Source organism: Tenrec ecaudatus, chromosome 11 (assembly GCF_050624435.1).
Source record: "Tenrec ecaudatus isolate mTenEca1 chromosome 11, mTenEca1.hap1, whole genome shotgun sequence".
Lineage (NCBI taxonomy): Eukaryota > Metazoa > Chordata > Mammalia > Afrosoricida > Tenrecidae > Tenrec > Tenrec ecaudatus.
The window spans coordinates 89,677,095-89,702,916 of record NC_134540.1 but is presented as its reverse complement, the minus strand read 5'-3'; the positions used below and the strand labels follow the sequence as shown (position 1 = coordinate 89,702,916).

The following is a 25,822-nucleotide window of genomic DNA, read 5'->3' as shown; positions in this document are numbered from 1 at the left end:
ACTTCTCAGTTTCCATTACTTGAAATAAAATTTCAACCCAGTAGTGTCAGATGGACAGACCAGGTAATAATGAGCTTCGTGTGTGTTTTAGCGCAAGCCGCATATTTTCATAACAAGACACGGTGCCATGTAATGAGCTTGTGGCTTTGCTGCTTCTGGCTGCCTGAAAGGAACGGCCCATCGTCTGTGCAGATTTCTCCTTATACCATTGCTACTTGATTCCATTTCTCCGATACAAGAAAAGCATTGGACGATACGTTGATACGATGCTCAACCCACTCTGGCCTCAGAGGGATTCTAGTCATATATGGTTTTTTACCCAGCATTCTCAAGAAAAGGATAGATTGATCTTGTTGGGTATGAACATTATACACCTAAGACCATTTGGAAATGGGATCATAGTGAAAGCAACTCTTTCACATCCAATGCATACTAAAAATACTTCATCGAAGGGTAATATTGTATACCTAAAATTCACTTCTGTTCAGTAGAAATTTTGATATGAAAAAGACTTCAGACCTCTATTACTGGAAAACATTTAAGTAAGAGCATTTAGGAAGTAATCGCCTTAACACACATTTTGTGATTTAGTTAAATCCAGACACAGTCCACTGCTTATTCTTGTGGCTTTGGAACAGAATTGACTCGAATCAAAGGCAGGAACAAGGAAGGAATCAGTAGTTACTGTGGCTTGCCATAAAAACTCTCAAGGGAGTCCTCTCAGGTCTCACTGAGTGTATACTTAGAGGACCCTCCAGCTCCTTGGGAACCCTGATGGCATCATGGGCTATGTGTTGGACGCTAACCCTAAGGTCGGCAGTTCAAGCCCGCCAACCACTCCAAGGGAGCAAGATATGGATTTCTACTCCCATCAAGATTGCCCTTTTCTGGTTGTGCATGTTTCTCAGTCACAGTTGCTTGGCCAGTCCTATCAATCACAGTTTGCCAACTGCTCATGGGGTTATTTCTGTTCTGCCGTTCTGTACCCACGTCCTTCTGTTGTCCTCCTAACATAGTGGCATTACCAGTTCTCATGCCCTTTAATGGGAATCTGCACAGGGTTGATAACCTTGTTAACAGACATGGCTTTTCATTGTGTTCATTTCCATTGGCTGAACTCTGGTGAGACTGTTAAGGAGAGATCCTGCACTCTGTACATTGGTAGAATGAGGGGAGGTGGGGAAATAGAGGGAAGTGGACCCTGTGTAATTCATTTCTCCACTCTGACATTTTTACAGTGGTTTTGTATTGATAAAGGTAAGTTTGGTTCCCTTTGATTAAGATGACTTCTGGTGATTTATAGTCTTGGGAAAGATGATAGCTGAAGAAGTAAGTCAAAAATCCTTTGAATTCTTTGGCATTTAATATAGCCACTTAATGAATAGGAAGCGATTTTTAAATTAGCCATACAAATGGTTTCTTTGACAAATAATACCAAATGAGACTATTTACATTCAAAAAGTGGGAAAGTATTGGTTGTCAGATATTTTTAGAATCTTTGTTTGGAGTTGGGCTGAATTTGTAAAAGATTTATTAAATTAGGGCATTAAGCCAGTAACTTTTCAAAGAAGCATATTTTGAAAGCAATAACTTAAGTTCGTGTAATAATATTGATTTGATTTGATTCTAAGGAATGTGCTAAGTTCATTTTTAAAACCCAGCCATAAGTAAGGATGAGCAAGCACTGATGCCATTTTTTAATAATATTTTCTCTTTTCCTTCTCTTCCCATCACCTTTTGCTTTTGTTTTCATGTTTTTTGGTTGTGGCTATTCCTGTTTGTTTTCCTTTCCATCCCACCTTTGCCTATCCACACCTGTCATTTCATTTCACCCATACGTCCTTAGCATGGCAAGGCACTGACCTGATGCATAATCACGTCTTGGCTGATGATGACCAATCAAGTCTAGACTCCTTGGGTCGTCGCAGTAGCCTTTCTCGTTTGGAGCCTTCAGACCTCTCAGAAGACTCTGACTATGACAGTATATGGACAGCCCATAGTTACAGAATGGGTTCGACATCTCGTAAGAGCTGTTGCTCATATATCTCTCACCAGAACTAATGCACTCTGAGCTTCTCTTAACAAATGCTTGTTGTATCACAGCCTGCTTCTCTGAGATGTTTTCTTGCTGTTCCGTGTCTCTTTTAATGTGATATTTTAACAACTTTTGAGAGCGTTGCTGATATTTTCCATTGTACCTTGTGGAGGCTTGATTGCCAGTTTGAATCTACATTCAAGTTAACTGACTGTTGAAGGGAGATGGTATACTCCTAAGCCAATACCTGAGGGGTTCTTTCTTTGTTGGCGGGATAGTGGTTGTTTTTAGCTCCAAATGGTTTGGTTTTTTATTCTCAGTGTAGCAACTGTTTCATTTCCTTTTGGATACAGCTGTATAAACACTTTTCTATTTTATACTGAAACCACACAGGTTTGTGATCTAAGTGCCAGCAATATGGAGGAGACTTTAGCCTTACCGCGATTGAAACTTTTTCATGTAAAATAGACACACTGATCAAGTAGTTATTGAGAGAGAAGAAGAAAACATGCAACAAAAGTACTGTAAATTCAACTCAGAGAGCCGTGTTGCTTAGCAATCTGTTGGGAACACTTGGTAATCTTGAGGCATGATCTGTTTGTGCTGCTAGTGTGAGTTCTTTGCCTCGGCAGACGTAAAGAGGAGTCTGCTGTATGTATGTCTCTTACGAGGTCGTGTTCGCCACCCACACCTCAGCGCTCTTCAGTGTACCGTCATGGCAATCTCCGTGTGTCCCATTTGGCCGTGCTATTGGAGGTCTTTGCTCCAAAGGCCAAGTTAACTGTCAGAGCTCAGACATTCACTTTGAGGATCACCCCAAACTTTCTCCATGGAATAAAGTGTTAGCTAGTAAGCCTAGCGACCATGCCACTCTTTGAAAAGTTAAAAGACGAATTCCAAAGTATTCGGCATCTGATAGAGTAGATTACACTGCGTTCAGATCAGTATTTTGGTGTACTTACAAAATCAAATGCTTTGGCTTTAGTCACAGCTTGGCTGCCCCCCGACATTCATACTTACGCTGTCTGTAATGGCCATGAACACATTGTTTGTTTTCAGCAACAAGCTGCAGTGAAACTCCATTTACAGCAACCCTGTAGTGTACAATCCCTATTGTAATGGAATATGTGTAAGTACGTACATGGAAGAGTTACTAGGTTGTCAGGTAACTCATTCATTTTAAAATGCTCAGATTTGGGGGAGGGGCTCCCCGCTTGCTTGGGATTTGTTGTAAGGAGATTTCACTGGCCTCGCTCAGACTAATTTTTGCTTTAAGTGAACTGAATGTGACATGTTGCATTCAGTTGTAACATTCAAATCTACATCTGGTCATTTATAGAGGGGAAAAACTGTTCTCTTAGATTTGCATTGTATTAAACTGGACACTTAAGGTTGTATTTTAAGAATTCGTTGAAACTAGCTTCAGCAAACAAGGTGTCATCATAAATCGGGAATAACATTTTTTCCTTTCTTCAGGATGGCTGTAATCCCAGGTGGCTGTGATTTCTCTCTTCTTCCACCACCCCCCTCCGTCGGCAAACCCATGTATTCAGTGTTCTGGTTTTGTTTACTTGGTGATCCCTTGATCTAATACATGACAGTTTCCTGGGAGTTGGGTTCTGTTGCTCACAAGCCCAGGGGTGCTAGTGAGTTTCTGCCCGTGACATCGTTTTCGACGTCGGGCGGCTGTATGACTCCATTATCCAAGTTGGTGGCAGCGAGGCCATTCTTAGGAGGTCATTAGGAAACTGTCCGCTTTAAGTATTTGCTCCTTGGGAAGTAGTTACTGAGCTACTTATGTCATCCGGAGATCTCATATTTTTATAACAATTAGTATATATAACAAAGTTGAAGAGTAATCTTTTAAAATTAGCCAGAGCCCAGTATTAATTAACAGTAGAGATAGGGTTTATGTATGTTCAGCCAAATGGCAAATGGAATTTTTGGAGAAATACAATAACTATAAAATTTATATACTTAATATCAATCACCTAATGACTATAGAAGCAGATTTTGTTTATATTGCATAAAGTAGACATCTTTTCAGATAATATGATAGTAGAATATCTGTTTGTTTGTTTTGAGACTGTAATTAGTGCATTGGTTTAAATGCCTTTGCCATGCCTTAGTAAACTTGGGTTGTGTATGTCATGTGCTATATATATCACAACATTAAATGCAGTTGCTGCACCTGAACGTTGCTTAAGCACCAAGTATCATTTGGATTCCCTTGATTCTACATTTTAATCGATAATTCTATACACCAAAGTTTTGACAATTTACAACCATTCCTTTTGTACCTGTTAAAACCACTATGTTGATGACTTTCTTTAATGCAAAGATCACTGCTGAATAATAATGATCTGGTTTTTTGTTTCATTTTGATTTGTTTGGAATGTCTGGCACCATCAGCTTTTGTGACCTGGTTAGAAGTGTTAGTGCCACAGGCCTAGGAGAAATCCTAGTGTGACCACAGTGATATGATGTTCAGAGGGTCAGTGTTTCTATTTTTGTGGGACTTTAGTCATGCCAACAATAGTATCTTCTGTTTATGCAATTTTGTAATATATATGTGTATAGTTAGCATTTTAAGGGAAGGATGAAGAATCTGAATTAGAAGGTAGGTTCAAGCCATTATCAAGCCCTTTACAAATGGCTTAAATGGTGTTCCCACTTAATGAATAATTGCCATAACTACATAATAAGCTATATTCCTTGTGTGTTTTGCATACTATTGCCAAACACAGTAATGTGTATATAGTGATATAAGACCTTTTAGAAAATCTATATAATGTGCTTTTTATCTGTCCATGGGAAAGCCATTTTAGTAGCTGACTGCCATTTGAAAAATTTACTGGATGTATATCTGAATGTTGTATTGTATTGTACAGTATGCATATTATTGTTTGTGGTTGCATATGGCAATGAAGTGTTTGTTTTATATAAAAAAAGACATCTGTTATGTACAGTTGAAATAAATTTTGCATTTGCTAGCCCGTGGCTTTTAATATTTGTTACATGGGGGAGGGGGCACAGCATAGTTTATAGCTCCTTGTTATTTGGCAGTTCTGAACATACAGCATTTCCTCTCCCAGCCTCCCCCAATGGCAGGTAACAACACTTTCTGCCTGACTCCGTAGAACAAGTTGCACTTTCTTAGGATTATACATGTTCTTGACACTACTGTCGCTTTTTTGGTGTGCATCTCAAAATTTCTTTTATTTTTCTCTTTTGAAAAAATAAACTTTTCTTTTTAAAAAAGGGTTTGTCTTTAAGAAGCAACACTTAACGGCTTTTGTGCATAAGTGTTGGAGAAAAGCACAACTGTCACGCTTTTTATGTCGACTCGGGTGCCGTGATAATTTTTGCCGTAGGAAAAATACACACCTAGCTGATAAAAAATAGAACGAAGAAAAATATGTTGCACAGGTGCAGAACTAGATGCTTTTAGTAAGTCATTTTAAAGACAACAAAGATAAACACATGTGATAAGTTTCTAAAAATAATATTAACCTGTTCCTGTCTTGAAAAAAAAGGGAAGGGGGTGTTAAAATCTTACTGTAACCTTAAGTGCAAAATGACCTACCATAAATTTTAACATAATTTATTAAATAAATTTTCTTCAAAATGTGATACTTTGTTCTAATCTGTAAGTTTATCTTCATTTTAGCTGAGAATAATTAGACGCACATCTTAGAAAAATTACCAATTTAAGATAGCTCGCGTGTTTCTTTTATTTTTCGCTACAAATGTACTAGATCGCAGGCCAAGTCGACAGTCTTTCTCTGATGAACTTCATCTGCTTTAAGCTTTGGGCAGACAACATCTTACAGTTGCACACATGTAATGAAGGGGCTCCAAAAAGCCGAAAGTGAAATGAAAAAGATAATGGAATTTTCCCACAAACTTTCTGAAGCCCCCTTGCCAACTCCACACACATTCTGAATTTAATACAGTACCGTTATTTCTGAAGCAATTTCTTCCGTGTAGCTGCGTGAAGTACCAGCTCTTAATGATGTACTAACAGCAGAGGCAACCTAAGGGATGGGGCTCTGGAGCTTCGGGTGTGAATCTGTTGCCGCCCCTGGGCCAGTCGTCTTGTCCCTGGTGTTGTTGTCTGTCCAAGGAAGATGTGAGGTTAGATCTGTGTTTCTCAAGCTGAACTCTTCCGTTCTCTGGAGGACCTATAAGTTTGTATTTTGGAGTGGGTATTCTGAGACACGTCTGAGGTATAAAATTTCATGTTCGTGTTAATTTGTATATGTCCTCAGAGCCACCACTTTCTGAATTTTCTCAGTGCTGTCCTTGAGTGGCCACTGGCAGTGGCTGTGTGGGACTGTCATTGCGGTGACTCAGCAGGGCGTTAGGGTGAGCCCGAGGATCTTCAGGCGTGTTCTTGGAGAAATGCTGGCTTGGTGCAAGTATAAACCATCGTCGTCTTTTCGTGTTTGTCCTCTTCCCACCCCCATACTGCAGGGGCACGAGCGAACCAAACCAACCAACAATTGTATGTATATCATTTATAAGCACAGAGTTAAGGGCGAGTCCAGCATGCTTCAAACTCGTACCCCAAAGAAAACTGTTAATACTGATGCTGTAAGAACAGAGTTCAGAACTCAAACAAGTTTAGGAAAGGCTGAGTTAAAGAAATACTTTTACGGCAAAACTTTATGCAAATGTTTAACATGCTAAATGTAAATGGCTGAGAAGTGGTTATCTTGTACAACCTGTCCCCAAGTTATTTGTGAAGGAGCCCTTCTCTGTCTTCTGGAAGGATGAACTTTGAGTTTGGCACACAGCTTGGGAAACACAGGTCTTGACTGTGCTAGAATCGTGAGGAACATGTTCGGTTGCATCAGAACCAGGTGATTTAAAAATGACAAGATGCAGTGTTCTCTGGTAGGTAGTTTGGGAACTTGTTTTTCCACGTCAGGTACTTCAAGAAAAGACAGTTCTGATAATGCCTTAAACAATCATCTGTTAAATTGTTAAATCTCTCTTCTAAGCCTTAGTTCTGAAAGAAATATCCAACTTGTAATTCTAGCTTTAAAAGATTTACTTACTGTTCTGTGGAAAGGCTATACTTTTTTTTTTGTCATTTCAGAAAATGTTACTGAAACAATATAGATTAATAGCATTATATGGTTTGTGGACTTTTTTCAGGATAAGTCATCTTTATTGAAAGCCTCCTGGCTAACTGCCCGATCTATTCTCGGCATTTTATTGACACATTTTAAAAATAAGTTGGTAGGATTTTGCCTATAACAGTAGTCTAACAATCACTGTTAAATTCATGTGTGCCTCAAGTGTACTTACAGGCTTAGGTTCTTCCAGTTTATATATTTATGTTGCATATTGGTTTAAGGTTTTTATTTTCATTAATTTGTTCTCTATAGGGCCCTTCGGAAGTGCAGCTCTTTAAGTTCTCAGAGAAGCTCTGCAGAGATGGCTAATTGTATGATTCTGTTTTACAGATAATGAAATTGAAACACGGTGGTTCAGTAATGTGCCAATGTTTATTGAAGCCTCTCCCCACAGAGTGGGGTGTAAACTCCCAGCCCCAGGCCCGTGGTGCCTAGTTCCTTTAGCCATAGCACCTCTATAAAGCGCACCTGACCTTGTCTTGTTAAAGTGAGCAATCTTTGAGACACTATTTTCTTTTTTTATTTGAAAACTTGAATTCTGATAGTGAAAGCCTTAATAAGAGGTGATGTAAATAAGTTTCCTAAGAAGCTAAACGGTATAAAATAATTGAAAAGGAAAGCATGGAAATGAAGTTTTCCTAGAGTACCATTGCATAAACTCTGTTTTCATTCTGTGCTCAGCTAGCTGATAGCCTGCTTTGGTTTGAATAATAACGTGGTCATCGCCTGTTTGGACTCAATGCAATTAAACTGGGTAACTTGATCACAGTAGGAGCGCTTATGACTCAACTAAATTGACATCATCAGTCTGCTGCTTTTCAGAGGAATTTAAGAGGAACTGTTTCCTACACATACGGGATAGAGAATATTTTTCTGCACACATAGCACAAGATTGTTTTCAGAAGCACAGGATTTCCCTTCACCTTTAGCTTTCTTAAGCCAAGGAGTGCCAGGCGCTTTATAAACCGTTTGGCATATCCACCTCTTTCGTTAGCAGTGTTTTCCACATGGCCCAGAAACTCCAGCAGTGTTCCCCACGAGCCAGAGAGGCCCACAGGAGCTGATGTCAGGGTCTGACAGGTTTGCAGCCAAGAGAGCCCTGGGAGCCAATGCACTCTTTCAAGAGCTGGTCCTTTGGCCACTCTTGTGTCATCTGGAAGTTATACTGCTGACTGTGTTCTGGATGCTCTCGGATTCCTGGGGAGCCATTCTTGTTGCCATTTGCTGTTTTAAAAACTGTGATCCTTTCTGGGACCCTCGCTTCACATACATGACATTTTGTCTGAAAGATAACTCCCTGACCGTGGAGAACACTGTGTGACAAAGTAGTATGTAGCTGTCCAGAGGAAGTGTGAATAAAACAGTGCTTCCTTCTCGCCAACAGATTATCGATAGTGTTTATCGCATCATGTAAGAGGTTTTCATTGTTTGTGTTAGAAAATGTTTTTTTGGTTCTTTGGGTTGTTATGTTTTTACTTTTACATAAAAGTCCATGGGATGGTAATATTTGATAAATGTTATTTGTTCAGTACGGCTTAGGACAAAATTCCCAGTACTGTGTTTAATCATATGCTGAAATCGATAATACATGCAAAGCGCTTCCTTTTATTTTCCATGTGTCTTGAAACTTGTGCTGTGTGGCCTTGAATTGTACTTGATTGCCTACCAAGAACCTAATAGTATCATTTAATACCTGTGATACAGAGGGAGAAAACAGTACCTTCATTTCGTGTAGTTTTTAACGTGGATTTCACCCCATGCCTGTACTGGATACCCATCGCAGTCTAGGAGACATGTCGTAGCACAGCTGTTACACACACACACACACACACACACACACACACCCTGGAGGGGATCAACACAGTACCCTTTGAATAGACTGGCTCGTGATGACCCCTGTGTATCAGGAAAACTGCGTCATCCTAGGGTCACTTGCTCTCTGTGATCTTTCAGAACCAGATTGCCAGGCTTTTCTTCCAAGGCACCTCTTGGTGGGTTTGAGCCACCAACCAACTCTTCAGGTGGTAACTGAGCATTTAGCTCTCTGCATCACCAGTGAGCAGGCCGTAGCCACGCCTGCTTAACTTACCTCCCAGGGCCTCTAGAGCAGGTGTTACCATCCCCACTGGCAGATCTAGAAATGGCATCCTGGCGAGATTGTTCTTTATCCAAAATCACCGGACCAGGAAAGTCAGAGTCCATCCTTGTAGGCCACTGTATTGGAAATGGTGGAAACAAACCTCCAGATATCTGTGAAGATGACTTATTTGCAAGCTTTGATAATCATTCTGAACCTTGCTTTGATTAGAGGCATAAAGTTTTAAAGTGCTGGTCAAACTAGCCCTTAAAATTGTATCTTTAAGCAATTTTAGTACACGGAGGCTCCTCAATAAGTGCCATTCATAATTTGATGGACTTTTAGGGAGACCTGGAAAGAAAAACAAAAACCAGTAAGTTGAACCACCAATTCCATAATTACTCAGCGCAGTCCTCCAGTTCAGTGTATTTGTTAATGGACAGGTCACCGTTCCACTTGTAGTTCGTATTCTGTGGTAGATTACAGCCTTAATTAAACTTGCCCCTGATGTATCTGTTTTGTTTTGTCTTCCCAGCAATGTAGATGATAGACCAAAGGCTTCAAAAAGTATGTGGGGAAATGCCATTGTATTTTGATTCCATTTTTCAACCAACTTCTTAAAGCACCTTTATTATATAAGCTACAAGAATATATTTTCTTTTTTTAAAAAAGGATTATTTTCTTCCTTATAGCAGTAAATTTAAGATTTGGTTTCTTTTTTCTCACTTTTAAATATTTGGGCTTCCTAGTTAATTTCAAAAGTAACTTTGACAGCAAACATTGAGAGGCTGGCATTTGCATGATACTGTGCTGTATGTTTTTTTAAATGTAATAAAACTTGATGTTGGTGTACAGTTGATCTCCTTTCATTTGCAAAAATGTTTCTACTGCAGGGAATATAGAGCTTTCTTAAATGAACAAAAATATTAAATTTTGCTTTTTTGAAAGTATATGTCATTAATTTTATTTTTGAATGTTACTGTAGATTTAAATCTTTTTTATTCACAGCTTTTTAATTTTGTAAACATCCAGTGTATGTCGTCTGCATGGTCTGGTATGTCTTTTTAGAGTGTTTGATAAATTGGTTTTAATTTCTAGAGAAATATAAGCAGACCCTTTACCATGTGAACATTTCGGGGTTTAAAAGAAGTCCATAATCCAGATTTAGACACTGAAGGTTAGTGAGTTTCAGAAAGACTGACACCGCCTTTCTTCTGTACTGCCTTGGACATAGCTAAGACTATGGGGCCAGTAGAATAAAGGTAGTGAAACTTGGTGAAAATATATTCTTGCTTGTGTTATTTTGATGAAAATGCCTTTTACTGTGCAGTCCCTAGAATGTAATATTTAAGTACATAGTGTCGTATAGTCAAGTTGTTTTTCTTAGTACGTTCATGGTATTTATCTGCAGTTTTGTTTGTTTGTTTTTTAATGATCCTAGGTTCACGCAAAGAATCTGCTCCACAAGTTTTGCTTCCAGAAGAAGAAAAAATCATAGTCGAAGAAACTAAAAGTAATGGTCAGACAGTGATAGAAGAAAAGTAAGATGTCTTCTAATATTTCAAGGCAGGCCTGGAACTGCTGTAAGGAGTGGCTCTGGCTGGAGTCAGAGGCAGAGCTTGAGTGCTGGGGATGACTTCAGACTCACCATTTTCTCTCTTCATAAATCGGAGCCACCGCGGGCTGGGGTTTGACCCGGCACACACAGAAAATTAGGCTGCTTTAATGTGTGTAAACTGAGGGCTTTATGAAATAGGGCAGTGAGCATTGTTATATCCTTAGGCATTATAGTTTTCCGCTTGATAAGCTTCAGGATAGCTTCTTTATTCCTTGTCCTTAGGTATGCATTTATATTTTGTTTTCTCTTTCAGGAGCCTTGTTGATACTGTGTATGCATTAAAAGATGAAGTCCAAGAATTAAGACAGGTAAGTCAATTTGTTTAGTTTCTCTTATATATATATGAGGGTGTTTTTTTTATGAGGAAGCAATGCTCTTTTATAAAGATGCTGGTTGAGTGTAAGCAAGAAAATACTAAGAGGGGATCATCTCTTTACAAACTAACATATAAGACAGAATTGGTCTCTAAATCGCATAGACCAGGAAACAAATGTTTTAAAGGGCATATTTATACTCTTTGTTTTCGTAAATGTGCTGTTTTTTGATATTATAAACCACCCTAAAGTCTTCTGGTAAAATGACTTAAATTATCTAAAACTCAGTTCAATTAAAAAATGCTATCAGTTACCTACAGTGCTTAGCCTCTGCCACGCACTGAGAGGAGAAATGCTGGCTCTTGTTGTTAGGCGGCCAGCTTACCAGTAAGTTAAACATGAATAGGTACTTAGTAGAATCGTATACTCATCTTTGGTGCCTCCTGACAAGGGAAGGGAAGGGAAGAGATGGCCTGGGAACTGGGCAAGCAAAGTCCGACCTGGCTCAGTCTGCTGTGCGTGGGGGGCAGGAATGGTCCGAGGTGACGGGCAGCCAGCTAGAGGCGCAAGCTATGATGAGCATCAAACATGGCATTAGACTTCATTTGCTCAGCCATAGCAACACCCGAGTGAATGGAACAATGATGATAGGCGCTTGCTTCGTATGGTCAAGCAGCAAGGCCAATGTGGCGAGAGGATAATGAGCGAGGCAGGGAGTTAGGAGGCAAGGTCAGAGAGAGAGTGCTTAGGCAGGGATGATCATGTTCAGCCATACAAACCATACCACTTTAAACAACTCAGAAGCAAAGTAAGCTCAAGAGTTAGATTGATTAAAAATATGTTGCTCTACGTCACCTATTTTTCATTTTTACAAGCTCATCCGTCCTTGTGCTTTATTTTCTTAAGATTTAATATATCGTTCCACATTTGTCACATCAAGTACAGTGTACAATTAATTGATATCACAATCTGTTTTCAAACATTCTTTTTCTAGATGAACCCCATGATATCGTTTCCCTTTTACACCACCACCACCACCACTGTACCTCCTTCCCCTCCCCCGCCCCGAAACTCAAGGGAGCTTATATATAGCTGAGCTTACATTTTACACTTTCTTTCTTAACCAAACCTTCATTTGTTTTGAGCATTGTAGGCACTCATTCACCCTGCTTTGATAAGCAGTGTGCTCAGTTTGCTTCAAGTTTTGCAGACGTTAGTAAGCACAGTGCAAAACGCGTCATGCTCGCTTAGATTCCGGAGCAGGACTTTTAACCCGAGAGCACTGGGGCTTAGCTTTCTTCAAATGTAGCATAAATGTGCTGATTTGTGGCTCCCTGCTGTCTGTCTTTAAGGTCTTCCTCAGAAAGGTAGAAAACATGTTTGTTTCCATGGTGAATGGTCACCTACTTTCTTGACCTTTGTCCAAGTTCTCTTGGTGAGAAACAAGCTGGCTGAACCAACAGAAACCACTGGCGTCGAGCCGATGCTGACTCCTAGGGCCCCTCCAGGATAGAGTGGAACTGCTCGCTAGGGTTTCCAAGACCTTACATTTGTACAGGTGCATGTACATAGCCTCACCTTTCTTTTGTGGAGTGACTTGTGGATTTGAACTACTGACCTTGCGGTTAGTAGCTCAGTGTTTAACCCACTAGGCTCCATAGCTATTATTGAGCAGGAGTTTATACATCCATTCCTTTATTCATTCACTTGTGTGAAAAGAAGATACTGGATATACTTTTTTTAACTTTTTCAGTGATTTGTGGGTTTTTTCATTCAGTGTTTGTGAATTTATAATAGTAATAGTCATTAGCACTGCTTGCTCATCTTTGATTTGTTTTGACGCTCAGTAGAAACTACTTTAGAAAACATGGACATTGCTATTAGACTTTGTTTAGACTTTGTAGAACCAGGGGAAATTGTTTAGACTTTGCAGAACCAGGTGATACAGTGAATTCTTTCTACCTCTTGATTATATCTGTAACATCACATCACACAGGGTTTCCTTGTATATTTGAGGATATGGAAGCTGTCTTCACTGCCAAAGATAATTAATATATTGTATTCTGCCTAATTTACAGGATAACAAAAAGATGAAGAAATCTTTGGAGGAAGAGCAGAGAGCCCGAAAAGACTTAGAAAAACTTGTGAGGAAAGTTTTAAAGAACATGAATGATCCTGCTTGGGATGAGACCAATCTATAGGGAGCGCCCTGGCTTTTTTCTATCAAGACCAAGCTGGGAAGCCCTCTGACCCAAGCCAGTGTTCCACCCAGTGACTGCAAAGTGGGGCTGTGCCAGACAGAAACATTATCTTGCTTTCTATGTATAGAAAAGATGCCGTTTATGATGTGAATAAAAATGATCAGATCAAACCATTACTGAAGAATCCAAGCATGAGGTATAGAGACTGAGGATTCTGAGCTGCATTAATTTTACTGTTAACATCTAAATTACCTCATTTTGCAATAAGTGCAGTGACTGACTAAAAAACCGTGTTTTTCAAACTTTTAATTGAAGATCTATAAATATTATATATACATACGTCTTGTAAATATTCGATTTTGAATGCTTATCCATGGTTGCTATCTGTGGGCTAATCCTCATGCTAGAGTTTCCTTTCTGCTAATCTGTCTGGTCCCGTGAGTTCGAAGTTATCCTCACATCTACTCTCCTGAAAGTAGAAGCCGGGAAAATACCTAGCTGCTTTCGGTAGATGATGGATTTGTTCTACACCATCATTGTCTCGGGAGTGCTGTAGAAATCCTTCCTGTTTCAGTATACTTCAATAATTGAACCTTATTCGCACAGAGGCTTTACTACCATCTGAAAGTCTCTCTTAAAACAGTGTTATAATCGCAAACATGCATTAGTTCCGAGTGCAGCACTTTGCCTGAGAAGGTGAGTCTGGCACTCAGACATTAGTGGGAGGAAATGGCATGTGCCACCCATGTGCCCAGGTCAGGTGGATGCTGTTGTCTGCTTTGTCTCCATGCTGTGATGTCAAGGTGAAGCACTACATTAAACACAAACTTTTATATATAGGCTGGTTTAAAAACTTGACAAAGTCCACTGTTTTGTCCTTCCCGCAAAAGAGAAATCTTAACTAGACCCTGTAAATAAAATATTATTTATTATATACCCCTGCAGCCAATGAAAACGAATGGAAGCAATACTGTGAGCTCACCTGGATGGATATCGTCAGGCCAGTTTCAACTGAGATCTGGTTACCATCAGGGTGCAATATGCAGCCTACTGCAGTGCTCACTGGGAAAAATGAAATGTTCCCCCTTCCAGCGAGACTAAAGCAATACTTTTTTCCCTCATTGAATATAAGTAATACAAGCTTGAGTGTAGAAACATTTGCTTCCCACTCTGTGAAAGCAGCAGGGGAGATGGAGGGAAGGCTGGTCCTCCTCGCGCGGCGTCTCTGGGAGTCCCAGACTGGCCTTAGAGAACCCAGAGGAGGCAGAAACACTCTTCACTGTGTTTTGGAAAAGGGTAACTGCGACCATAGGAACTGTTTCCTGTGTCATACAGGGTCTTTCGCCTGCCACCCCACCCCCCTTTCTGAACAGTTCTATTTGTAAGCAAGAGCAAGTGTCTCGTCTTGGACACCCAATGTGCACTAGAAACCCTGCTGGGCATCACGTATGACTTTTGGGATTGATGAGTAAATTCGCTCGAATCCTTTGTTGATGCCTTGGAGCCAGAGCAACTTTGAAAACAATTTGTTTTGTGGTTGGTGACCGTTGTTCTCTCACCTCTGGGCTTCATTTCCATTCTGGGTCCTGGTCTTTAAACCCTGGTGGGTAGTTGCCTCCCCGGCCACCTGGTCCTCCCTGTGCTCAGACACAGCACACAGCGCTTCTCCATGGGACGCCTCCCACCTTCCTGAGGCTTTCAGAACCACGGGATGGTTGCTCTTCAATTAGACTTGCCAGCGTCCTATACTGAGCGTTTGGTTCCTGCCAAGACTAGACAAAATTGGATTTCCCTCACTCTTTTTTTAAATCTGTTTTTTACAAGTAGATGGTTATGCCTAAGACATTGCAGTGGAAAACAAATGAGAGGATATTGAAGTTTGCTGTCATAAGCAAATTTTAACTCAGGAACAACTTTAATCATCTGATCTCTGTCACTTTGTAAAAGGTGATGTTTTGTGGCTCTGCTGAAAGATTTATTACCTGTCCTCTCTGAACAGTTACTGTGGCTGTCAGCACATCCAGGATGAATCCCTTACAGAACATGCCTTAATTACTAGATTGAAACCCTTCATGAGCATACATACATTTTTATGTCCCTTCCTCTCTGCGTAGGGGATAAACATTGAGATCCTTGTGTTACTTCATGGCCATTTCTGTGATTCCAAGATTTTATTAGGCTTTTTAGGGAGCAGAGGAAATGCATCTTAGAGCAGTTCTTTCTAAATACGCGCCCCATTGTATGTAGACTGTATTCATTTCACAGAGTGACCTTTTAAGGGGTTGGGATTTTGATATAAACATTCTAAAGGGACAATATCTATTTCACCTTTTAGTGGGTTACTTCTTCGCTCTCACCTTTCGTGGATGAGGAGATGAAGCCATTTCTTATCCTATAGATGTGAAGCACTTTCAGTTCTAAACTATGTTGAAATGTAGCATCTGAAATTCTTTTTATTGTACTCAATGGTGTGTGTGCCTGTCTCCATGCATCATGACGTCCTGGACATTAAACAACTGCCTTTGTTTGTGTAGACATTCTTAATGCCAATCATTCCTTTAGAAAATCCAGAGTATCCATTTATAACAACTGTGGAGCAACTTTTAATGTCACCAACAATGTCCTGGTATTGGCTACTACAATGTTTATGCTACACTATTGTAATTATTAAACGGATTATTTTTCTTATGTTACAAAACATGCCGTTTTATCCTCTATTGTGCTTGTGATACTATCTTATAGTATGTTTATGTTTTATTTTGATTATTTTTTGAGATTTAAAAATTCTGGTGAACATTTTTGATGTGGGAAAATATAACATTTGTTTCGAAGTCTAGACTCTGGGCGTAGGTGACGATCAGAAAGGAAAACGGTGCTGTAGGAAAGGACACTGGAGTGGAATCTCTACACTGTTAGGAATGGTCTCTACTTCATTTCCTGTTGTTAGAAAAGGATGCTCATGGTAGAAGGTGCTCAGTATCCATGCTGCAGAATCAGATAAATGAACTCTTTCTTAAGATACCTATGACATTCTGTATGGACATTTTCTAAAGACAAGTGGGGGAGAGCAATAATTTGCTTGTTTTTTAAGACTTAAGCTTTCCTTAACATTTTCTCAAGCGCTCCTTGCTGGTGATTTACTGGTTAAAGGTGTCTTGCCAATCTCAATCAACAACCAAGGAAGGGATTGTGGAAACAAGGCTAGGAAAAGCCAGGCATGGTCCAGTTTACATTACGACTTGAAGAACCCGAGTGAAGCCAGTACGTAAAATGTCAAGAACTGTCATTGTTTTAGCCTAAAATAAGTAGGCCTTCATAAATCAGTTGAGTCCCTTTGTATTGTAAATACCATGTATAGTACATACTACCGTCTGATCGGTTCTGACTTATGAAGATGCTGTAGGACATCTAGGGCTTTTGAGGCTGTAGTGTTTGTGGAGTGGACTGCCTCATCTTCTTTCCAGGAACCAGCTGGCAGGTTCTAAACGCTGACCACTTGGTTGGCACCCCCGTGCTTAACCCACTGTACCACCAGGGCTGTTGTGTATATGTTGCCAACCCAAACCCAACCCCCCTCAAGGCAGTTCTGACTCAGCTCTAGCTTGGGTTGCCACGGGCTTTGAACTGTCACAGGAGCAGAGTAGCCTCCTCTTTCTCCTGCCTTGGGGTTGGAGTTCCAACAGTTACCCCGCGGTGCCTCCAGGGCTCCTTGTGTGTACATTAGATGCCTTGTTTAAGTTGTTTAAATGATGTGGGGGTTTTAGGCATTTATATTTTTCTTGTTAGTTTTTTTATGATGAAAATAATACTAGTTGACTGCTAATTGGATAAAGTTGATAGTTCAAACCATCATTCTGTAGGAGAACAATTTAAGTCTTGCCTTCACCAGGATATACAATCTTAGAAACCCAATAGAGGGTCATTATGAACTGGAATGGATTGATGACTGGATTTGGTTTGGATGAGAAAAATACCAACAAAACTTAAGAATATAAAGCAAAAACATCTGTTATCTCCTTCATATAATGCCTTCTTTTTCTACAAAAGTAACCCATGTTTTATGTATATATATATACACACACATACACAAATGAAAATCCCTGATGTGTATTATTTTCCCATGATGAGATCACACTGAATGTGTTCTCTTAATTTGCCTTTTGTTTATTATCCAAGGTATCTTTCCATGTAGGTACATAGAGTTCATTGTTTTTTGATGGCCACATATCTCATGAATTGATGTATTACAGTTTATTTTGGTCACCTATTTACAAACATAAAAGAGTCCTGGTGGCCCAGCAGTTTCAAAGCACCTGGTATTCTGCAGGAGGAAGATGTAGCAGTCTGTTACTTTAAAGAATACAGCCTCAAAAATCTTAAAGAGACCATCTATACTCTGTCCTTAGTGTTGCTATGAATCAGAGTCAACTCAACAGTTACTTTTGTTTTTATTCATATTTGGGAGGAATGAATTACTATTGCAGAAATACTCCAGTGAGTATCATTGTGTATACAAATGTGTAATTTTTGTGAGTATAGCTATAGGATTGATGCCTGAGAGTGTTCTGTGCATTTTTTTATTTTGATAAAATTTGCCAAATTCTTAGACGGTGTGCATGGCACTTCCAACAGGTTCAGTTTCTCAGTAAAGAAACAAGTTAAATGCCTTCTGAAACATTTTCTTCATTTATGATCATTCAAATGGTTGACATTCACTTCAAAATGTCATTGGGAGCATAGATTATTATGGCCATATGCACTTACCCATTTCTCTCTTTATATTTGTGGCCCCTGTTTCTGGGCTCATATTTATCTTTAGTGTTGTCATGATTATTTTCCTGAAACACTAAATTACCTCACAGTTAACAGCTGAACCTGCAGGAATGCTGATTGAAGTGTGGCTCCCTCCCTGGGTGCCACCAGGCCTTAATTATACAAACAATCTGTGGGTATGATCCAGGAGTCTGTAGTGTGAACATCATCTTGTTGGTGTTAGAGCCTGGAATAATGGCATAGAGAGGTCTAAGATTTTGTTTTTTAAAGCAAGCAGGCAGTGTTAGGTCAATTTAGATCTTTCACATTTCTATATATGATTCATTCATTTATTTAGTGTTTTAAAAGCCATGTGGAGAAGGACTTCTGGTATGTAGAGATGTAATAAAACCAAATTCCTCAGTACTCTGACCTTATTTTATTAAATCTGGGATATCATTAATTTTAAGACAAACCATTGTTTTTTGTACCACTAAAGGAAAGAAAATGCAGCCATTATAATTGTAGTGGATCATCAATACCAAGATATTTTATAAATTTTTAAAAAATATTTTGGTGTTAACACTAACTTTCCATTATGATTACTTAAAAGCCTTGCTTTTTCAAATGTAACCTCATTTTCATTCCCTTACTCAGAAATTTCTGATTACATAATTAGGCTCTGAAGGACAGGTTGTTGAAATAAATTGGCCTTGTCTAAGACTGATGGGTGACTATATGATTACCTGTCAAATTACTTAACTGTCAAACCAATGAGAATCATGACCCAGTCAAGTTAACATTATTTTAATTATTACAGCCAGTGTTACTTTTGTCTCATGCTTCAGCCTTTGTTTATCACCAGAAGTAGATCATAAGAGTTAAGGGATGATGTAACAAAGGTAAGTGGCAGATTCACAGACTTCACCAAACAGACTAGAAGATGCAGAGAATCGTACCAGTGACCTAAAGGATAACCAGGCAGACTTCAACAAACGGGAAAGACAGTCAAACAAGATAATTAGAGAAGCCAAAGAAAACCTGAGAACAATGTCTGATGTTATGCATAGGAATAATATTAGAATAATTGGGCTAGCGGAACAAGACACAACAAAGAAGTGACAGAAAAAGAGTGAGGGAACTCTTAGAGAAAAACTTCCCCAGCTTAATCAATGAAAACCAAGCAAGCTTTCAGGAAGCCGAAAGCACACCAGTTAGACTGAATCCCAGGAACAATTCACCACAGCAAATAGTTAACCGATCCAACTTTTAGGAAAAAGAAAATCAGAAGAGCAGCTGGGAGGGGAAATAAAGAAGTCTAGTCCCCTATCAAGGTACCCAAATGCCAATATGCTCAGACCTATAAGTAGACGCTGCGAAGAAAGGGAGAGTGGAGTAACATATTCCGAAAGTTAAACGAGCATAACGCAGACCCAAGAATACTCTATCCGGCCAAATTATCTGTCAAGGTAGATAGAGAACTAAAAGTCTTCTCAGAAGGAAAAATTCAAAGAATGTATTAAAGAAACTCCAGTCTACAAAAACACTGATAAGAAGGGAGGTAGGAAAACACCCAACACAGAAAGTACACGATGATGTGACAGAACCCACAAATGGATAAAATAACTCTGAACATCAGTGGACTGAACTCAGGAATTAAAAGGCAGATATTAGTAGACTGGCTTAGAAAACAACCCGTCATTCTGCTGCCTCCAAGAGACACATCTCAGAATGCAGACGAAATAGACTGGGAGTCAAAGACGTGAGGAAAATGTACCAAGCAAATGGCAATTCAAAAACTCAGGGGTTTCAATCCTGACAAAATTGATCTCAAAGTGCAAGCCACAATGAGCTGAGGAGTGGTATAGAATCCTCAAGAGAACAGTAGATCAAGAACCAGTGAGCATAATAAATACATCCATACCCAAAAGGACCCATGAAATTTGCCAATAAAATGCTCCAAAAGATAAAAAAAAAATCATAGGCTCATCAGTCATAGTAGGTGACTTTACACCGCTCTCCAAGAAATAGAGATCACAGGAAAAGAAGATTAACAATGAAGCTATAGAACTAAACTCTACCATTATGCGGCTTGACCTGATAGATATTTCCGTAGCTCTCCACCTAAATGCAAAAAAACATTTTTCTCAATCCCACGTGGCATATACTTGAAGAGAGACCACATGCTGGCACACAAATCAAGCCTGTGTAAATTCAAGCACTTGGAGTTCACTCAGACTTCTACCCAAAAGGACAATTAACATCCCTGGCAGTCTAATTAGGTCAGTAATTATGCAAAGTTGACTTCTCTGCAGTGTAATCCTGAGTGTGGCTTGGGGTTACAGCTTCTGACAGTTAACATTTACCCCAAGCCACACTCGGGATTACCGCCATCGAGGTTAAGAAACGAGCAAACAATTGGAGGATTAGTAACTAATGCAAAAGTGGTGGGTACTGGCTCAGATGAGAGATGAATTTAGGAAGTTTTTAGAAGTCAACAGAAAGAATACAATGTACCAAAATATTTGGGACACAGCAAAAGTTTATTGGGAAGTTTGATAGCAATAATGAAAAGGAAGAGAGACGGTTGATATGCTGCTGGCACAAAGACTCCAGCAAGCAGCAGAGTCAACAGGACAATCTTAATCACAAAAGAAAATAATAAAAATGGGTGAGATACGTGTGAAGGAAAACAAAACCATGTGGGGGGGGGGGATGCAGCTAAAAGTTGGTTCTTAGAAAGGATTAGCAGAATTGACAGACTGCTGACACAAAGAAAGGAAGGAACAATATTCAATAGCCTAGTTAAAGGATGAACAGGCGACATTACAACAGACCCTAATGAAATTAAAAGGCTAATTACACCATATTATGAAGGCCTGCACTCCAATGGATCCAATGACTTGAAAGATATGGACAAATACTAGACTATCCCACATGGATGTCAAGAATCTCAACAGGCCCACAGCAATAGAAATAGATAGGTTATTGAGGGATTGCCAACAAATTCCCTGGGCCAAACAACTTCACAGGAGAATTCTACCAAGCATTCAGGGAAGAGCTGACACCAATCCTACACAAACTTCCGTAGCAAAAGATGGCAAACTTCCAAACTATGAAGCTAGTATAACGCTGATACCTAAAGCAGGCAGGTATCCCACAAGAATCAAGAACTACGGTCCAGTATCTCTTAATGAACATCGATGCAAAAGTCCTTAACAAAATACTGGACAATAGAATACAAAAGTATATAAAATGAATAACTCACCCGGATCAAGTGGGATTCCATCCGGGAATGCAGGGACTATTCAACACAAGAAAGTCCATCAGCATTATTCACCACATTAACCTGAAAAAGCAGAACCACATGATAATATCAATAGATCTAGAAAAAATCATTCAACAACACCCATTTCTGCTTAAGATACTCAAGAAGATAGAAATGGAAGGGAAAGTTCCTTACTATAATAGACTCTGTATTTGAAAAACCGAAAACCAATATAGCAGTCAAAGGAGAAAAGACAAAAACAATTACACTGAAAAGGGCAACCAGAAAAGGAAGCCTCGTGTCCCCACTTTTATTTAACATTGTACTGGAGGTCCTAGCTAAAAGCATAAGGCAAGACATTGAAGGTATTTGGGGAAAGAAGAGGTGAAATTATCGTTATTCATAGATAATGTGATTTTATATATGGAAAACCCCAAAAGTTCCACAGGAGTAGTGCTGGAAGTGATAGAGGAATATGACAGAGTGGCAGGATACAAGATTAACAAACAAGTCTACCGGACTATATATGTCAGATAGGACCACCGAACAAGACATCAGAAAGATAATACTCTTCACAATAGCCAAGCACAAATTGGAATATCTAGGGATATACCAAACCAAAAGATTTGTATGAGAAAACTACAGAACACTTAAAAGAAACCAAGAGGGAACTTCCACAAATGGAAGAATATCCCATGATTGTAGATCAGAAGACTCAATATAGTAAAGATGTCAGTCTTACCCAAGGCTCTGTATAAGTTTAACGCTATCCCAATCCATGTAGCAATATCTTCTCTTTGAAGAATTGGAAAAACTGACTACCAACTTCATATGGAGAGGGGAGAAGCCCAGAATTAGCAGAGAACTCAAGAAGAACAAAGTCGGAGGACTTGCTTTACCTGACTCTTGCACCTATTATACAACTACTGTGGTCAAAAGAGTGTGGTACTGGTATAGTGACAGCTATTCAGAACAATGGTAAATAGCTGAAAACCCAGAAATGAAATCATCAGCATACAGACAAATGACTTTTTATAAGGACCCCAAAAAATATCTAATGGGAAGTGGATGCCCTCTTCAAGTGGTGCTGGAAAAAAAAATGGATATTTATCTTCAGAAAAGGGAAGCAAGACCCTTACCTCACTCCATTCACAAGAATAAACTCAAGGTGGATCACCTCAAAGTATTAGGGCCCTTAATGAGGGAATTGGAACAAACCTGAGAACTTTGGCTCAGGGAATGCACTAGCACAGAGGAAGCACAAATTGACAAGTGGGATATGCTGAAGATAAAATTCCTGTGTACATCAAAAGAATTCTCCGAGCATAATAAGAGAGCCCACAGACTGGGGGAACCTCTTTAGCAATGACGCATCAGACAAAAGCCTTATAACTTAAACCTACAATACTCTGCTAGCCCACGCTAAGGAAAAAAAACAACAAAAATAACCCTAATAGCCCATTTAGGAGGTTGACAAAGGACCTGAACAGAAGTTTCCCAAGAGTGGAAATCTGAATGGCCAATATTCATATAAGAAAATGTTCTCGATCATTAGCCATAATAGAAATACAAATTAAAGCAACTATATGATACCACCTCAAACCCTCGACAGCCCAATTCAAAAAATTGGAAAGCAACAAGTGTTGGAGGGGTTGTGGTGAGATAGCAACTTTCATCCACTGCTGGTGGACCTGTATGTAGGTAGGTGCAGGCATTGTTGAAATTGATTTGGCCATACCTTAAACAAATGGAAATTGGGTTACCACATGATCCAGCAATCCCTCTACAGGGTATATACCCAGAAGAGGCAAGAAGCACAGCGGCCAGACATCTGTGCTCCAATGTTCAACACAACACAATCACAAAGAGTTGGAAACAACCTAAATTTCCAACAGAAAAATGGATTTAATAACTGGTACGTACATACAATGGAGTATTAGGCATCTCTAAAAAGCAGTAATGAATGCTTGAAGCATATTGCATGGGGAGATTTGGAGGAAATTATGCTAAGTGAAGCCAGCCAAGCACAAAAGAACAAGTAGAACATGAGTCCACTGAGGTCAGCTTAAGCACCAGAGGCATAAAGGAAAAGTTACTAACTGCATAAATTCCTGGGGTGAGGTCCAGGCATTCTGGCAAAGGTCAGACCCAACCCCAGGGATACATATGGCAGCTAACTAAAGGAGAGGGAAAGAAGAAATAAAAAAGGATGTGAGTAGGAGGAAGTGGGGATCAGGGAACTGACCCACCCATGGGGAGGTTGTTTATGTCTCCACAGGAAAGTGAGAGAGAGACCAGACTTTAACCTGGTGCACCAAGACAGAAGGCAACATACCTGCAAGAAGCGGCGAACTAACCGAGAAGTTTGCAGGGTCAGCCCCAACCCCAGTTATGTGGACAGTCCTCCTCCCCAGAAGAATGCACTACAGAGAACAACACTGAAGATACAGGCCAAGGAGAGTGGTGAGTCTGCTCAGAACACACGGGAGCAAACTAAGAGGGAAGGAGAGGGAGACGACAGCATCCTGGCCCACCAAGCCCCAAGGACGATATACCTGCTCAGAGTAGCCAATGCACAGCGAGGATCATAGGGCCAGCCCCACCATGAGGCAGGATGCCCCTCACTGACCCATAGTGTTACCAGGGACAACACTGGAGACTGGGAATTGTTCCCGGTCTACCCACCACAAACCAAGGCAAAACATGAAGGGAGTGCAAGAGAGCAGCAAGGGGAGCAAAGCAATGAAGTCCCCAAGGAATCGCCAAACTAGACTTTGGGGGCAGGGCTTGGCACCTTACCAGACCCTATTGGAAAACATTCATGAGGGCCTACAGATACACCTGGGACTATTTATAAGCTTTTAAAAAATGTCTACATAAGAATAGCCAGGATAAACAATCCGAAGGAGAAAACAATGGGACCGACTATTCCGGGGGTACATGGGGGATGGGGAGGTGGGGGAAAGGAATGGGGAGACAACAAACTCAGAGACAAGGGAACAAGCGATCTATAATCAATGGTGAGGACAGCGTAGAATGGTGTATTTGATCAAGTACAATATAGCCGAGAGGAATTACTGAGAGCCGAATGAAGGTCAAACATGATAGTGGGATAGGAGGCAAGTAAAAGGAAATAGAGGAAAGAACTGGAAGGCAAAGGACATTTATAGAGGTATAAATATAGGCATGCATGTATGTAAATATATATAACAATAGGGATATAGGTCTATGAACATATATTTATAGGTTAGGTATTCAGATAAGAGATGGACATTGGGCCTCTACTCAAGTACTTCCTCAATGCAAGAACACTTTGTTCTCATAATTTGGCATTTTGTGACACTCACCTTCCCAGCATAATCACTGAGGACAAAGTGGGGGAATAAGCAAATGTGGTAAAGAAAACTGATGGGTGTCTGGCTGTATAGCTCTGGAGTCTTAAAGGCTGGAAGATAAACAAGCTGCTATCTAGCTGGGAAGCAACAAAACTCACAGAAGAAGCACACCAACCTGTGATCACGAGGTGTCGACAGGATCAGGTATCAGGCATCAGATGGCCCAAAACAATCAGATTTGAATGAGGGGGTTTACACAATTGATGTATGTATGGATTGTGATAAGACTTGTATGCGCCCCTAATAAAGTGAAAAAAAAAAACCTAGGGAAAAAGATAAAAAGGCAACATTTACTCAAGGACAAAGTTAGAGGGTTTGCAAAGGAGGAGGAACGGGGACAGGAAATGCAGTGAGGAGGCGGGGAAAGCAGAAATGCAGATGAGCGGCTGCAATGGATGAATTGAATCAGAATGTGTACACATTTTGAATGTAAAACTATGATCTGCTCTGTAAATCTTCACATAATTTACAATTAAAGTGAAAAAAAAGAATTCAACTTCATATCTTCTAATAATCTCTATCCTGTTTTGCCAACGGAATGATATGCATATATCCAAAGACAAAGTTCAGACCTGTAGGAAAGAAGGAGTATTGGAAATGGGAAATGAAGGGAGAAAGTGGGATAAGTAATATAATGTGAGGATTGCAATCAATGGCATGAATCGAAATAGCTGTAAATTGTTGAATGGAAAATGGATTTGCTCTGTAAATTTTCAATGAATTTATAATAAAAAGTTGTTTTAAGAAACAAACAGTTCTGTCAATTTTGTAAAGGCGAGCACTTTAAACAGGTGTGTTTTCACAATGGTGCAACGACTTGGTTATGCTGAATAATGCTCTGCTATTTCACACTGAAGTAAAATAGGTGGTCATTGAGAGGAAAAGTTTTAAAATGTGATTTTTGAGTTTCGGGATGAATTGAAAAAAATTTTAATCAGAAAGCAAGACCGCAGTTTGAAGCATTTTCAGCAATAAAAGTGAACTGCAGAAAATAGCTCACTTGGTTGACATCTTTGCC

General features: G+C 39.8%; 1 protein-coding gene across 3 annotated transcripts in view; it reads left to right on the top strand.

Annotated features, from left to right (window-relative positions):
- The window catches only part of ARHGEF7 (Rho guanine nucleotide exchange factor 7), a 206,229-nt gene extending 180,934 nt beyond the window's left edge, over positions 1 to 25,295 (top strand). For all 3 annotated transcript variants that reach the window (XM_075563416.1, XM_075563415.1, XM_075563417.1), the window contains 3 exons: positions 10,698 to 10,797; positions 11,128 to 11,182; positions 13,267 to 25,295. In XM_075563416.1, coding sequence (XP_075419531.1) covers positions 10,698 to 10,797; positions 11,128 to 11,182; positions 13,267 to 13,389 — 278 coding nt within the window. In that variant the 3' untranslated portion in view covers positions 13,390 to 25,295. The remainder of the gene's footprint in view (positions 1 to 10,697; positions 10,798 to 11,127; positions 11,183 to 13,266) is intronic.
- The last annotated feature ends 527 nt before the right edge of the window (positions 25,296 to 25,822 follow it).